The sequence below is a fragment of the Ovis aries genome, chromosome X (genome assembly GCF_016772045.2).
Source record: "Ovis aries strain OAR_USU_Benz2616 breed Rambouillet chromosome X, ARS-UI_Ramb_v3.0, whole genome shotgun sequence".
Taxonomy (NCBI): Eukaryota; Metazoa; Chordata; class Mammalia; order Artiodactyla; family Bovidae; genus Ovis; species Ovis aries.
In genome coordinates, this window is record NC_056080.1 from 413,745 (window position 1) to 427,937 (window position 14,193).

Sequence of the window (14,193 nt, forward strand, 5' to 3'; positions counted from 1 at the left end):
TTCCATCATCCCATCATGCCCACCCTGCATCATCTCATCCTCCAACATCTTCCCCCTGCCTCATCCCCACCCTCCAACATTTCGCTCCATCATCTCCACCCTCCATGATCTCCAACTTCCATCATCACATGTCTCTAACCTCCATCATCTCATCCATAATTATCTCCACCATCTATCATGTCCACCCTCCATAATCTCTGACCTCCTTTATGTCATCATCTCCATTATCCCATCATCTCCTGCCTCCATCATCTCATCTTCCACCATCACAACCTTCCATCATCTTTCAGTTCAGTGCTCAGTTGTGTCTGACTCTTTGTGACCCCATGAATTGCAGTACACCAGGTCTCCCTGTCCATCACCAACTCCCGGAATCTACCCAAAGTCATGTCCATCAAGTCGGTGATGCCATCCAACCATCTCATCCTCTGTCCCCTTCTCCTCCTGCCCTCAATCTTTCCCAGCATCAGGGTCTTTTCAAAATGCCCTCCATCATTTCCACCTTCCATCAGTCCTCTCTCCTTCTACCATCCCAATCTCCTCTAACCTTCATCATCTAATCCTACATCACCTCCACTCTCCATCCGTCCAGATTCCATCATCCCATCATGTCACCCTCCATCATCTCATCTTCCTTCATCATTCATTCAGTCCAGTTCAGTCACTCAGTCGTGTCCAATTCTTTGCGACCCCATGAATCGCAGCACGCCAGGCCTCCTTGTCCATCACCAACTCCCGGAGTTTACTGAAACTCACGTCCATCAAGTCGGTGATGCCATCCAGCTCTCTCATTCTTTGTCATCCCCTTCTCCTCCTGCCCACAATCCCTCCCAGCACCAGAGTCTTTTCCAATGAGTCAACTCTTTGCATGAGGTAGCCAAAGCACTGGAGTTTCAGCTTCAGCATCAGTCCTTCCGAAGAACACCCAGGGCTGATCTCCTTCAGAATGCACTGGTTGGATCTCCTTGCAGTCCAAGGGACTCTCAAGAGCCTTCTCCAACACCACAGTTCAAAAGCATCAATTCTTTGGCACTCAGCTTTCCTCCCAGTCCAACTCTCACATCCATACATGACCACTGGAAAAACCATACCCTTGACTAGACGGACCTTTGTTGGCAAAGTAATGTCTCTGCTTTTGAATATGCTATCTAGGTTGGTCATAACTTTTCTTCCAAGGAGTAAGTCTTTTAATTTCATCATTACCCTCCATCATCATCACCCTCTATCATCTCTATCCCCCATCATCTCCACCCTCCACCATCCCATCATCTCCTCTGCACCCTCCATCTCTCCACCCTCCATCATCCCATCATCTCCTCTGCACCCTCCTCTGCACCCTCCATCTCTCCACCCTCCATCATCTCCACCCTTCATCATCTGCATCCTCAGAGCACTGTGCAAGCTCCCACCCTCACTCATCTGTCCCTCATCATTCGAATCTCATCTTTTGTTCCTCCTGTTTCCCTTTCTCCCCTCAAGCCCTTGTAGACCATGGTTTAGCTTTCACAGCTGAAGAAGAAAGCTTCATTTAAAAAAGAACGCACCGTGTTCACATGGTATTGCCATCCTTAGGGCAACAAAAGGTGGGCACTGCATTGTTCACGCCTGTTTTCTTGCATTCTCCTGCCACTTTCATCTCTGGCGTGCGCACTCCATACTGATGAAAGCACTGGCATCTTTATCATGCCGTCCTCCCGGACCTCCAGGGCTGCGCCTTCCTCTGGTTTTCCACCTCATCTGGGGTCAGACCTGAGCAACTTCTCCTTTGGATGCCCTTTCCCCCTTTCCCACTTTCTCTACATTACACATTTGTTCAGTGACACTCCCAGCCTTGGCAACATAGCTGTGTGTGGCACACCACCATGTCATGTTGCTGACGGATGAGTCTCACAACCCATCCGTAGACATTCCTGTCTTTCTTTCTGAAAAGAACCACCAAAATGATTATGGGTCACCTTGAGAACAAGTGTCCTGAGAAATAGGAAGCTCGGGTGTTTTCAGTTGTTCGAGGGCAGAGCTTGGATCTTATTGATGATGTCAGCCAGGCCTAGCATGTAGTAAAGTGCTGAGACCTAACTAGTCTGTTGAGTACCTTTGTCTTGCTTGAACTGTGTGTGTTTTCTTTGCAGGGGTCCCACAGAGGTGTTGTGGTGGGGGTGGGCATCCACCATCCCATCTTTTCCTGTCTTTACTTTTTTTCCAGTGGGCAACTTGAAAAGCGGCCTGCTTTCTGAGACAAGACAGAACTGTGATTGATCCTCCTTCTCCTTCTGTGACTTACTTGCTTGTCCACAGACAGGAGGAGATGAGTCAGGTTTCTTTCCTGCAGCCAGAAGTGATCTGTGCATTTCCCTTTGCACTTGGGTCCTCTTATCTCGGCTTTCAGATAAAGCAGCGGGTTATTTCAGGTAAAGCCTCATTGTTGGAGAATGCCTCTGTTTTTCTCTCCCCCCACCCCCCACCAGGTGCGAGAGGGGCCTGGAGCACACCATCCCCCACTACATCACCACGTACTTGCCGCTGCTACTGGTCCTCGTGGGCAACCCCATCCTATTCCGAAAGACAGTAACTGCAGGTAAAGGGCAGGGAAGCTTCCCTGGGGATGAGGCCACGGGGATGAGCCCCAGGTCTTGGGTCCCTGACCTCATCTGTCATCCTGCAGAGACTAGCAGAATAGAGTTGGAGAGAGTGAGTGGGTTTACATCAGTGACAGGGAGCAAGCCTACTCAGTCATAGGCTAGATGAAGTCTTTGCCAGCATCCGTTAGCGCACGGCTCAGGGACCTGTGGACTTTTCCCTTCTACCTGGACTCACCCTGGGTCTGTCCTTGGCGTGCCCCAAAGACCCAGTGTCCTTGAAACCTGGCGGAGGGGGAGATGGGAACTTGGAGAGGAAAGGAAAGGTCAGCTGTTGGCGAGGGGTGGAGATGGACAGGGCTATCCCTGTGTTGTCTGGGCCCGTGTCTTCTCCCAGCTGGGCAGGAAGCAGGAAGGGGCCCACAGGACATGAGTCAGAGGCACCAGAAAGATCTGGGCAAGAAGGTGAGTCAGCAGACCCGGAGGAGGGGGACTGCATTCCAGCCCCCTACCCCATCCTTGAGGAGACGAGCCCTGGGGCAAGTCTCCAGCCCCCTCTTGCCCTGTGGGTCCCTCATGGGCAGAATCAGGATAAAGAAACACACCTCCGCAGAAAGGTCACTGGAGGAGCGACTGGATTGCAGAACGTTAAGCGATATGCTCTGCTACTTAGGGAGACATCACCAAGGCTCTTTGGGTCTCTCTCTTCATATCTGTGTTGAAAACCAGTGTGTGTACGCCTGTCACTAACACAACACTGGAAATCAACTCTACTGCAAGAAAAATTGAAAAACACACAACCCCCCTAGTGTATTAGAAAGAAAGAAAGTGAAGTCGCTCAGTCGTGTCCGACTCTTTGTTACCCCATGGGTTGTAGCCTGCCAGGTTTCTCCATCCATGGAATTTTCCAGCCAAGAGTACTGTAGTGGGTTGATATTTCCTTCTTCAGGGGATCTTCCCAACCCAGGGATTGAACCCTGGTCTCCTGCATTTTAGGCAGATGCTTTTACTGTCTGAGCCAAATACAGCTTTTTTAAAACTACTGCATTAAAACATAGTGATTAAAAAATAGTGATTCAATTACATCAAATAAAGGAAAACAAAGTGTAGAAAAAAACACTGGAAAGAAATACAATAAGATGCTAATAGTTGTCTTTGGGGGATGATAGGTTATTAATTTTTTTCTAAACTTTTTAAATATTTTTCAACTTGTGTAAAGGAGGAATGCTAACTCTTTCAACATTTTAAAATAGCAAGTATGAGACGCACATTCTTTCACTGCAGGGGGCCTGGGTTTAATCCCTGGTTGAGGAACTAAGATCCCACATGCAGAGAGTCTTGGCCAAAGAAAGAAAGAAATCAAGGATAAATTATTATTATTTTAAAATTTTTTGGCTACACTTTTCAGCATGGGGCATTATAGTTCCCTGATCAGAGATTGAACCTTCACCCTCCATGTTGGACGCATGGAATCTTATAACCACTGAACCACCAGACAAGTCCCCTAGTGAGTTATTCTTATAATAAAAATAATTTTTTATATTTATATTTTATATTTATAAAATAATTTTTATTATAAAGATAAAAAGTATAACCTGTTAAAAATACAGTTCCTGAATGAATAAAATCCAGATAAAATTGGGGGTGTAGTTAACAGCCTGTACCAGCATTGTGTTCTTCATGCTGACCAACGTGTGGTTGTGGAAGACGCTAACACTGGGGGCAGCTGGGTATAGCTATATGGGGACTCTGCTATCTCTTTATATCTTGTATAAATCTAAACGATTTCAAAAGTGAAAGTGAAAGTTGCTCAGTCATGTCCAACTCATTGTGAACCCACGGACCATAAAGTCCGAGAAATTCTCCAGGCCAGAATACTGGAGTGGGTAGCCTCTCCCTTCTCCAGGGGGATCTTCCCAAGCCCAGGGATTGAACCCATGTCTCCCACACTGCAGGCAAATTCTTTACCAGCTGAGCCACCAGAGAAACCCCAGAATCCTGGAGTGGGTAGCCTCTCCCTTCTCCAGGGGCTCTTCCCGACCCAGGAATTGAACTGGGGTCTCCTGCATTGCAGGTGGATTCTTTACCATCTGAGCTATCAGGGAAGCCACAAAGACTTCAGAGTAAACCTTTAAAAGCTATGTATTCCCCCCGAGTGTCTGAGAAGCACCCCGCCCCGCCCCATGCAGTGGTGAGAGAGGCATGGCTGGTATCTTGCCTCCTGCTCTCCAGGGTGACTTGCGGGGTCCCATCAGGTTTGCTGGCCTTTGCAAATCATGAGCATCACACGCCATTCCCCTCTGCTCTCCACAGTGGCCTCCTTACTGAAGGGAAGACAAGGCATTTACACGGAGAACGAGAGGCGCATGGGAGCCATGATCAAGACCCGATTCTTCAAAATAATGCTGGTTTTCATCGTTTGGTAATGTGTTTCTGTTTCTTTAAACTGTCACTGGGAGGTGAAATGCAAACCACTTGTAAGATGCCTCCCCAAGTGTGACCTGAGTTCCAGAGGCAGAGTCTTGGGAGACAAAACCTTCTGAGGCTTGTCCAGATAGCCCTGGAGGCAATGCTGTCCAGACAGGAAGGCCAGTCTACAGCCGTAACCTTCTGGAAAGAAATTCATGTCCACTCAAATTATAGAGAATCCCTAAGAACAGAAAATCCTCACTTTAATGTGGTCACATCCCAACCACTTGCCTCCAGAGTATTGTCCCATCGCCGGGGGTTAACGTTCAAATCAAATGCTTCATCATGCCTTCTAAATCCATCTTTTATTTTTGCATCCATCTTTGTTTTATTTTTTAATTAATTAATTTTTTTGGTGGTTGCTGCAGTGTGAGGTAGGTGGGATCTTACTTCCCCGGCCAGGGATTAAACCCTCATCCCTTGCACTGAGAGTACCGAGTTCTGACCACTGGGACGGCTAGGGAAGTCCCTGCATTTGTCTTGACAGCAGGATTCCTGTGTCTGATGAGACACAGGGGCAACGGCCCGTGTCTGTGTGATGACTCACAGCTCAGGGCAACAAGGACAGAAACCATGACTCCCCAGGGAGTCCAGTGGTTAGGCCTCTAAGCTCCCATTGCATGGGGCAAGAGTTCCATCTCTGGTTGCCACGGCCAAAAAACAACTAAAAAAAAAAAAAAAAACCAAGAAGGGTATAGAGCAATCTTCATCTCCTCAGTGGGCCCGCCCTGTCCCCCACAGGCAGTCTGCCCCAGCATTTCAGGTGGGTTTGCTCTGTGCACATAGACCTGTGACGAGCACCAAATCAGAAAGCCCTTTGCTGCAGTGACAGAGTGCTTTGCAAGACAGGGCACACGCTGGTGGTTAATAATTTATCTGATGGGAGGAGGCTGGTTTGGACATTCTCCTGGGAGAGCCGTGAGTTACCTCCCTCTAAAAATATCCCGAGCCTGCCATGTCCAACTTCACTGACCTGCTGACAGTAACGTCAGAAATTTCCGACGTAAAACATCAAGGTTCGTGTTGGTCTCCATTAAGACGTCAGCTTGCTCATCAAAGGAAGAATGACTTCTGGGCTATTTGACGTGTGCTAGAACCTTCCACCCAACATGGTGTTGATTGTGACCATCGGAAGGGTCTCTTGGTCTCTGCTTTTGGCTGAGGGGGATGCCATCTCTGATGTCTAATTCTCGTCTAATTCTCCTGCAGCTATTTGGTCACCCCTGCCAGACTTCTAGGTCTTGGGAGACATGTTCCCTGGGGCTTCTCAGGTGGCTCAGTGGATAAAAAAAATCTGCCTGCAATACCAGAGGTGTGGGTTCGATCCCTAAGTTGGGAAGATCCCCTGGAGGAAGAAATGGCAACCCACTCCAATATTCTTGCCTGGGAAATCCCATGGACAGAGGAGCCTGGTGGGCTACAGTCCATTGGGGTCGCAAGGAATTAGACATGATGGAGTGACTCAACAGTCATGGGTGCAGACATGTCCCCTGACCTCTGGCACTGATAAAAAATGATATTGTGACGCAATTATCCTCCCATTAAAAATAAGCAAAAAAAAAAAAAAAGAATAATATCGCATGTTCTCTTTACCTGTGGCCCATTTTCTGTCTCACAGCTGGTTCTCAAATGTCATCAACGAAAGCCTTTTGTTCTATCTTGAAACGCAAGCAGATATCAACAGCAGCTCTTTGAAACAGGTCAGAAATGCAGCCAAGACCACGTGGTTCATGATGGTAGGTCAATCTTGATTTTAAATGTACTTCCTAAAGAAGAAAAAAACCCAGACAGGATAAAAACCACTGAGAAGTATGATCTATGTGTTATTTAAATATGCAGTGAGTTAGAGAGGTTGCGGGGGCCCCCTTATCTGGCTGTGGTCCATGAGCCAGCTTGTGCATTTAGTGTTGGCATCATTATTAAATGGATCTGACTCTGGTAAGTCAGTTTGGCAAGTGTCTCGAACCCTTCAGGCTGACTAGACATATCTGGGAATTTATCTGGAAGAAATGTTTCAGACCGAAAACACCGCAGAGTTGGAGGTATTCCTTGGAACACTATCCATAAATATAAAGCATTGTAGACAACCCACATTTTTTTTTTAATAAAAGGGAACGGTTAAGTAAATCACTGTCTTTGATCTTGACGGAATGGTATGCAGATGTTGAAAATGATAATGTAAAATATAACAATTCTGAAATCTCATAAATGAAAAATGCAGGATGTAGAGATTATACTCATTTCAACCACCTAATCACACATGTAGGCAACCATATTGCCTAGAAACTCACCAACATAATCAGGTGGAAAGCTGTTTCCAGTATATTGTGTCTCCACTACAAAAACTCCATACAGGAGCTGTTAGTGGAGAGGTGCCTGGGTTTCCCTGGTGGCTCAGCAGTAAGAGAATCCACCTGCCAACGAAGGAGACCCCAGTTTGATCCCTGAGTCAGGAAGATCCCCTGGAGAAGGGCCTGGCAACCCACTCCAATATTCTTGCCTGGAGAATCCCACGGGCAGAGAAGCCTGGTCGGGCTACGGTCCATGAACTTGCAAAGAGTTGGAAGCCACTTAGCAAGTAAACAAGTGGAGAGGCGCACCGTGTCCTCAATTAAATGCTTGTGCGTTCAGTGTTAGCATCATTATTAAAAGCATTTGACTCTGGTAAATCAGTTTGGCAAGTGTCTCAAACTTTTCAGGCAGACTAAGAATATCTGGGAATTTCTCTGGAAGAAATGTTGCAAAGTGAGAAAGCCACAGAGCTGGAGGTATCCCTTGGAACACTGCCCATAAATATCAAGTGTTCTAGACAACCCACATTGCTGGGGTGATGCCCGGCACCTTCCTCTCCACCCCGCTGGTCTCCTGTGTCCCCCACGCACCTCTGAAGGCCCAGCACCTCCAAGCCAATCTCTCTCTTGCCCCAAACTAGCCAACAGGACGTGCCCCAGCTGAGGCCAGCCCTGTGGACCGAAGTGACCCCCATGAGCCCCGATGCCCGTCAGCACCCTGACTTATATGCCGTCTCTTTCTCCTCCCTTCCAGGGGATCCTGAATCCAGCCCAAGGTTTCCTCTTGTCCCTGGCCTTCTACGGCTGGACGGGCTGCCGCCTGACACTTCCAGGTCCCAGCAAGGAGATCCAGTGGGACTCGATGACCACCTCGGCCACCGAGGGGGCTCCCCCATCCCCCGGGGGCCCCCACGAGCCCAGGGAAGGCCCCGCTCCCAAGAAGGAGCTGCCAGGCGGCACGCACACTTCTGATGAGGCCTTGAGCTTGCTTTCTGAAGGTAAGAGCCTCTGGGTAGAGGCAGGCCTAGGTTGGGGGCCCCAGGCTCCCCAGGAACTCCTTTGTCAATGACCAGGAGACTCTCTGCCCTGATTTCTGGAACCAGCTCCAGGGCATGAGTGGAAAGGGACCACCTTAATCTTGCAGCTCATCACTCACCTCTCCTTGTAATATGAGCATGGTGCCTTTCCCCTGCCTGCGAGCCACGTGGCTTCAGTCCTGTTGAACTCTCTGCGACCCCAGGGACTGTCACCTCTGCCAGGCTCCTCTGTCCGTGGGCATTCTCTTGGTGAGAATACTGGAGCAGGTTGCCATGCCCTCCTCCAGAGGATCGTCCCTTTCCCACTACTGAGCACCGTAGCCTTGCGTTAATGATCACTAGCTCTGCCTTGGGGTGCATGACATTCTGAGTCTGAGATAAATGGTCATTTCTCACCCGGCACTGACGTGTGCTGTAAGACAGTGAACAGTAGGCAGCCTGACCTCTGGAGATTTTTACGTGCAGTTTTGGTTTGTCCACTTCATCCGGGGGCGTTTAAGATGAAATGCAGGTCGCCCATCACTGGCTATTCCACTCTGTCCTCTTCATTTCAAGACTCTTGCACTGTGGTCCTCAAATCGGTCCTCTTTTTCAACTGCTGTTCATCTAATTTGGACTCCCCTAGTGGCTCAGATGGTAAAGTGTCTGCCTACAATGCTGGAGACCAGGGTTCGATCCCTGAGTCGGGAAGATTCCCCTGGAGAAGGAAATGGCAACCCATTCCAATCTTCTGCCTGGAGAATCTCATGGATGGAGGAGACTGGTGGGCTACAGTCCATAGGGTCTCAAAGAGTCAGACATGACTGAGCGACTTCATTTTCACTTTTCCTCTAATTTGGGGTTATGTCCATTAACCCAACTGATATGGAGGATGAAAGTATCAGTTTACGGCCCAAATAATGCTTCTTTAAAGCTTGAAAGTGAAAGTGAAGTCAGGACTGATTTCATTTAGGATGGACTGGTTGGATCTCCTTGCAGCCCAAGGGACTCTCAAGGGTCTTATCTAACACCACAGTTAAAGATGTGGGTACAAGTCAGCAAAGAGAATGACTCCCACATACAAGACCCCTGTGTCTATACCACAGGCTGTATGCTGAGGCCAGAACCCTCAGGAACCGGGGGCCTTTTCAAATAAAGTGGTAATCTCGGAAATGAGATAAGGCTGCCTTAATCTCGGGCGTGTTTCCTTTCTCCTTTCCAGCCAGTTTGCTTCCATAAAACAGAAAATACTGTTACATGTCAGAGAAAAACCCAGAGACACAAACTCGAAGCGGTAAGTATGGTTAGGCCTCTCCCCATCTGCACTGTTAGGATGAAGCTTGACCTGTTTATCATCCTTAAGCCTCTATCTGCTACTTTAGGATTCACTTCCAGGCCGACAGGCTTCCATCAAGCCTCCGTCATTAAGTGTCTAACGCGGTGTCTGGCACTTACTCACCACTTAACAGAAAAGTCAACGGATTTTGAACAAATATTCCTCGAGCGCTTGCAACCCAATCAACACCATTTTAGCTGAGGCGGGGCTGGGGTGTGAGCGTCTCTGAGAAGTATCATGAGGGGAATTTAGGAATAAAGACTTATAAATAAATAAAGGCTGAACTTGCATGTAGTTTGGCAGTGGGAAGCTGGAGAGAGGCAGGTGGGGAAGAGATCCATCAAGGGGTGTTTACAGATTCTGCATTTTGGAGCCGGCAAAAGGCCAGTTAAGGTTTCTGAGCGGAGATAGAACGCTTACATTTGCTTGTAGGACTAACCTAGTGACTGGAAAATTCCATGGATGGAGGAGTCCATGGGGTCGCAAAGAGTCGGGCAGAACTGAGCGACTTCACTTTCATGACTGTGGTGACGGTTCACAGTTAGAGGATCTGTGTATAATTCCTGATGACAACTTGAGTTCAGAATACGAGGAGCATCTTTGTAAAGAATCAGGATTTCCCACAAGCCCTCCCATCTCTCCAATAATCCCTTGCTTTTCCATTCTTCCTCCTTCTCCATGCAGTCCCCTGTGTTTCCCACAAAGCTCTATTCCCCGTAATTCCCTACTTCTCTCTCCAACCCCGTGTCTTTTCTGCAGCGCTACACTTCTCCCACAATTTTCTTTCTTCCCCATAATCCTTGTCTTGCCCACAACTCTCCATTTTCCCGCAGCTTTCTGTTTCTTTCCAGAATTCCTCTTCCGGATAATCTCACTTTCCCATAGCTCTTTGCTGTCTGTGGTCTGTCTCATATCGCCATCTTGTCTCCTAGGGTTCTGTCCCGACCACATTTCAGTTCTTCCGCCATTTTATTCTTCTATGATTGTCTGTGTTCTCATTTTTGTTTTTTTCTTTTCCACAACTGCCTATTCATCCTCAAATTATTCATTCTTAGGCAAAAATCTTCCAGGGCTCCCCTAACCCTCTTTTTCACGACGACCAGTCTCTCCCACAACACGCTTTCCCCGAAATGAAACAAAGCGAGACTATGATCCTTGCCCACTGCCGCCCACCATTCCATTATGTTCTCTGCCTGCCTGCTGCTGGTGGAGAAGTTTAGTCAAAGAATCAGTTTAATCAGAGAGGTGAGAAATGCTAAAAACAAAGGAAAACCGTCAAAGGAGACCAAATAATAATAATGTACTCTTTAAGTGTCGTGAGATTTCCACTGTAGCTCAAACGGCAAAGAATCTGCCTGCGAGGCAGGAGACACGGGTTCGATCCCTGGGTCGGGAAGATCCCCTGGAGAAGAGAATGGCAACCCACTCCAGTATTCTTGCCTGGAGAATTCCGTGGACAGAGGAGCCTGGTGGGGTACAGTCCGCGGGGTCACAAAGAGACATGACTGAGTGACTGACACACACATACACACAAGGGCCTTTAATTCTTTCTGAAGGGGCTATAGGTAATATTCTGAGCCACCTCCTGTGAGCTGTCTTATAGATACCAAAACACACCAGGTGGAAATGTTAACTACACAATGACCCGACTGTACCCAGGTCTTGAGCTGCCAACAATTCCGAGAACTGACCGCAAAGACGTGGGAACACGTGCTCCCAGGAAGTAAAGATTATCTGTACCTAAAACAACCACGGTGCTGCTCTCAGTGAAGATGACTGTCAGAGGGGACTGTACTGTTTCTGCATGTACCCCCTCCCCCAACTTTGTCTCACCCTCTGCCTGTCAGGGGTTGGCCTTTGGACAGACGTCTGCCACTTTCCCCTGTAGTTGCCAGCATCTGAAATATAGCATATTTTTCCTTTCCACCAACTTGGCCCGCTTATTGGCTTTTGAGCGGCGAGCAGCCAGACCCTTTCACACATACCTTTTAGTAACCATAATTTTCTGTTCTGACAATTCTGTATCTCTCCCTTAAGTTCCTGCCCTTTCCCACAGCAGCCTTTCTCACGATTCTCTCTCTCCCATCTCTCTGCATCCTCTGAGCACAGTTCCGTGGCTCCAAAAGTTCCTTTCTCTCTCCAGAATCCCACGTTTCCCCCCGGTTCTCTTTCCCCCTCATCATCGCTCGTCTCCCTCTTGCAGTTTGCTCTTCTTCCGCAGTTGTCCCTCTCACAATGCCTTGTCTTTCCCTCCACGCCCTGTTTCATCTGTGTTTTTCCCCCCACACGGTTCTATTTTGCATAATCTTCCCTTGATCTTCAGAGTTCCCTGTTCTCTCCCACGCTTCCCCGTTCCCTTCCACGTTTCTATTCTGTCTCATCCATCTTGTTGTCTCAGATTCTTTCCTGCCACCCACATGCGGTCCACATGACTCCTGGTGGTTCCACGGGTTCCCAGTGCCCAGGGAGTGTGGGAGCTAACAGACCCCAGGGCCTCCAATCTGTCAGGCTGGCTAAACCTTGAAGACGACTCCACAGCTCACAGGGGATGTGCGGCCAGGTGTCACACTTTCTGTATAGCTTATGCTCCGTACCTCCTGGTTGGGGTTGCCAATTTAGGGCTTTGAGGTGTCAAGGAATCCAAGGACAATGGCCTAGGGCCCAAAAGATGACACGCCTCCCCAAATGGTAGGTCTGCACAGAGCCAGGAAGCTCCCAAGAGCCTGCCTGGACTTGCAAAGCTCACTGCTGGGAGTTGCTAGGAAGGAGGCCCAGCCCTTGGGCACTGTGAGGTCACCAGCAGCTGCACTTCCTGCAAGGACACTCAGGTATTCACACAGCACCGATGCAGAATGAGTACACACCCACCACGGCCTTGTTTGATTTGCTAAGCCCAGATGAGAAGCCCGTGGAAAGTCAGACAGGCTGGAAAGAGCTCGGTGCAGACAGCAGACCAGCTCAGCCCAGGCTGGGCTAGGCCTAGGGGGTCAGGGGTCATCTGCAACGGTGCTGGCATCTGAGACTCACAGAGTGGTTGTGGCAAGAAGGGGTCTCCTTTGAGGAGCCCGAGGGGACAGCGAAGGATGCAAGAACTTAGGAGAAACGAAAAACCACAGGATGTGGAGCATGCCCCAAAGTGTCAGGTCACGAGGGTGGGTGCTGAGCTGAGACCTTGATCACGAGCCACTGTGTGACCCTCCAGGCCATGGTCTTTCTGCAAGAACTACAGAAACTGCACCCCAGTTCCCACGAGCTCAGGATGTGAGGGTAAACAGTGTGGGGTGACCCTGTGAGAAATCAAAGCCTTTGTGAAGCGCCTCCAGCAGGAATGCGGTTTTGGAACCGGAAGTCGTCTTCCCAGCTGGTGCCTGGTCTCCAGTTGAGCTGTTTCAAATCCTAAAAGATGACACTGTGAAAGTGCTGCAGTCAATATGCCAGCAAATTTGGAAAACTCAGCAATCAAAGGACTGGAAAAGGTCAGTTTTCATTCCAATCCCAAAGAAAGGCAATGCCGAAGAATGCTCAAACTACCTCACAGGTGCACTCATCTCACACGCTAGTAAAGTGATGCTTGAAATTCTCCAAGCCAGACTTCAGGAATACTGGACCGTGAACTTCCAGATGTTCAATCTGCCTTTAGAAAAGGCAGAGGAACCAGAGATCAAATTGCCAACATCTGCCAGATCATCAAAAAAGCAAGAGAGTTCCAGAAAAACATCTACTTTTGCTTTATTGACTATGCCAAAGCCTTTAAGCATGTGAGTCATAACAAACTGTGGAAATTTTTTAAAGAGATGGCAATACCAGACCACCTGACCAGCCTCTTGAGAAACCTATATGCAGATAAAGAAGCAACAGTTAGAACTGGACATGGAACAACAGACTGGTTCCAAATTGGGAAAGGAGTACATCAAGGCGGCTGTACATTGTCACCCTGCTTATTTAACTTCTATGCAGAGTACATCATGAGAAACGCTGGGCTGGAAGAAGCACAGGCTGGGATCAAGACTGCCAGGAGAAATATCAATAACCTCAGATACACAGATGACACCACCCTTATGGCAGAAAGCGAAAGTGAACTAAAAAGCCTCTTGATAAAAGAGGAGAGTGAAAAGTTGGTTTAAAGCTCAACATTCAGAAAACAAAGATCATGGCATCTGGTCCCATCACTTCATGGCAAATAGATGGGGAAACAGTGGAGACTGAGAAACTTTATTTTTTTTTGGCCCCGAAATAACTGCAGATTGGGACTGCAGTTCATGGGGTCACAGAGTCGGACACGGCTGAGCGACTGAACTGAACTGACTGCCTGGCCTCCAGGAGGAGCACGTTTTCCACTCCAGCCAAACGGCTGCTCCCACACTCTTGACGGGCAACCTGGACTCTCCTGAGATGGGGCTGCAGGGTCCATGCCCGTTGATGTGAGCCTTCCCCTCCTACCCCCGTCTTCTAAATTCCTCTGCTCTCTGGGGGCTCATCACTCTTGGTGTGACCTACTCTGACCT

The 14,193-nt window shown here is 48.5% G+C and overlaps 1 protein-coding gene across 1 annotated transcript in view; it reads left to right on the forward strand.

The window, feature by feature from the left end:
- The window catches only part of LOC101119373 (G-protein coupled receptor 143), a 30,805-nt gene that overhangs the window by 14,117 nt on the left and 2,495 nt on the right, over window positions 1–14,193 (forward strand). Inside the window, exons 5-8 of the mRNA XM_015104790.4 lie at window positions 2,466–2,575; window positions 4,890–4,998; window positions 6,664–6,781; window positions 8,091–8,334. Coding sequence (XP_014960276.3) covers window positions 2,466–2,575; window positions 4,890–4,998; window positions 6,664–6,781; window positions 8,091–8,334 — 581 coding nt within the window. The remainder of the gene's footprint in view (window positions 1–2,465; window positions 2,576–4,889; window positions 4,999–6,663; window positions 6,782–8,090; window positions 8,335–14,193) is intronic.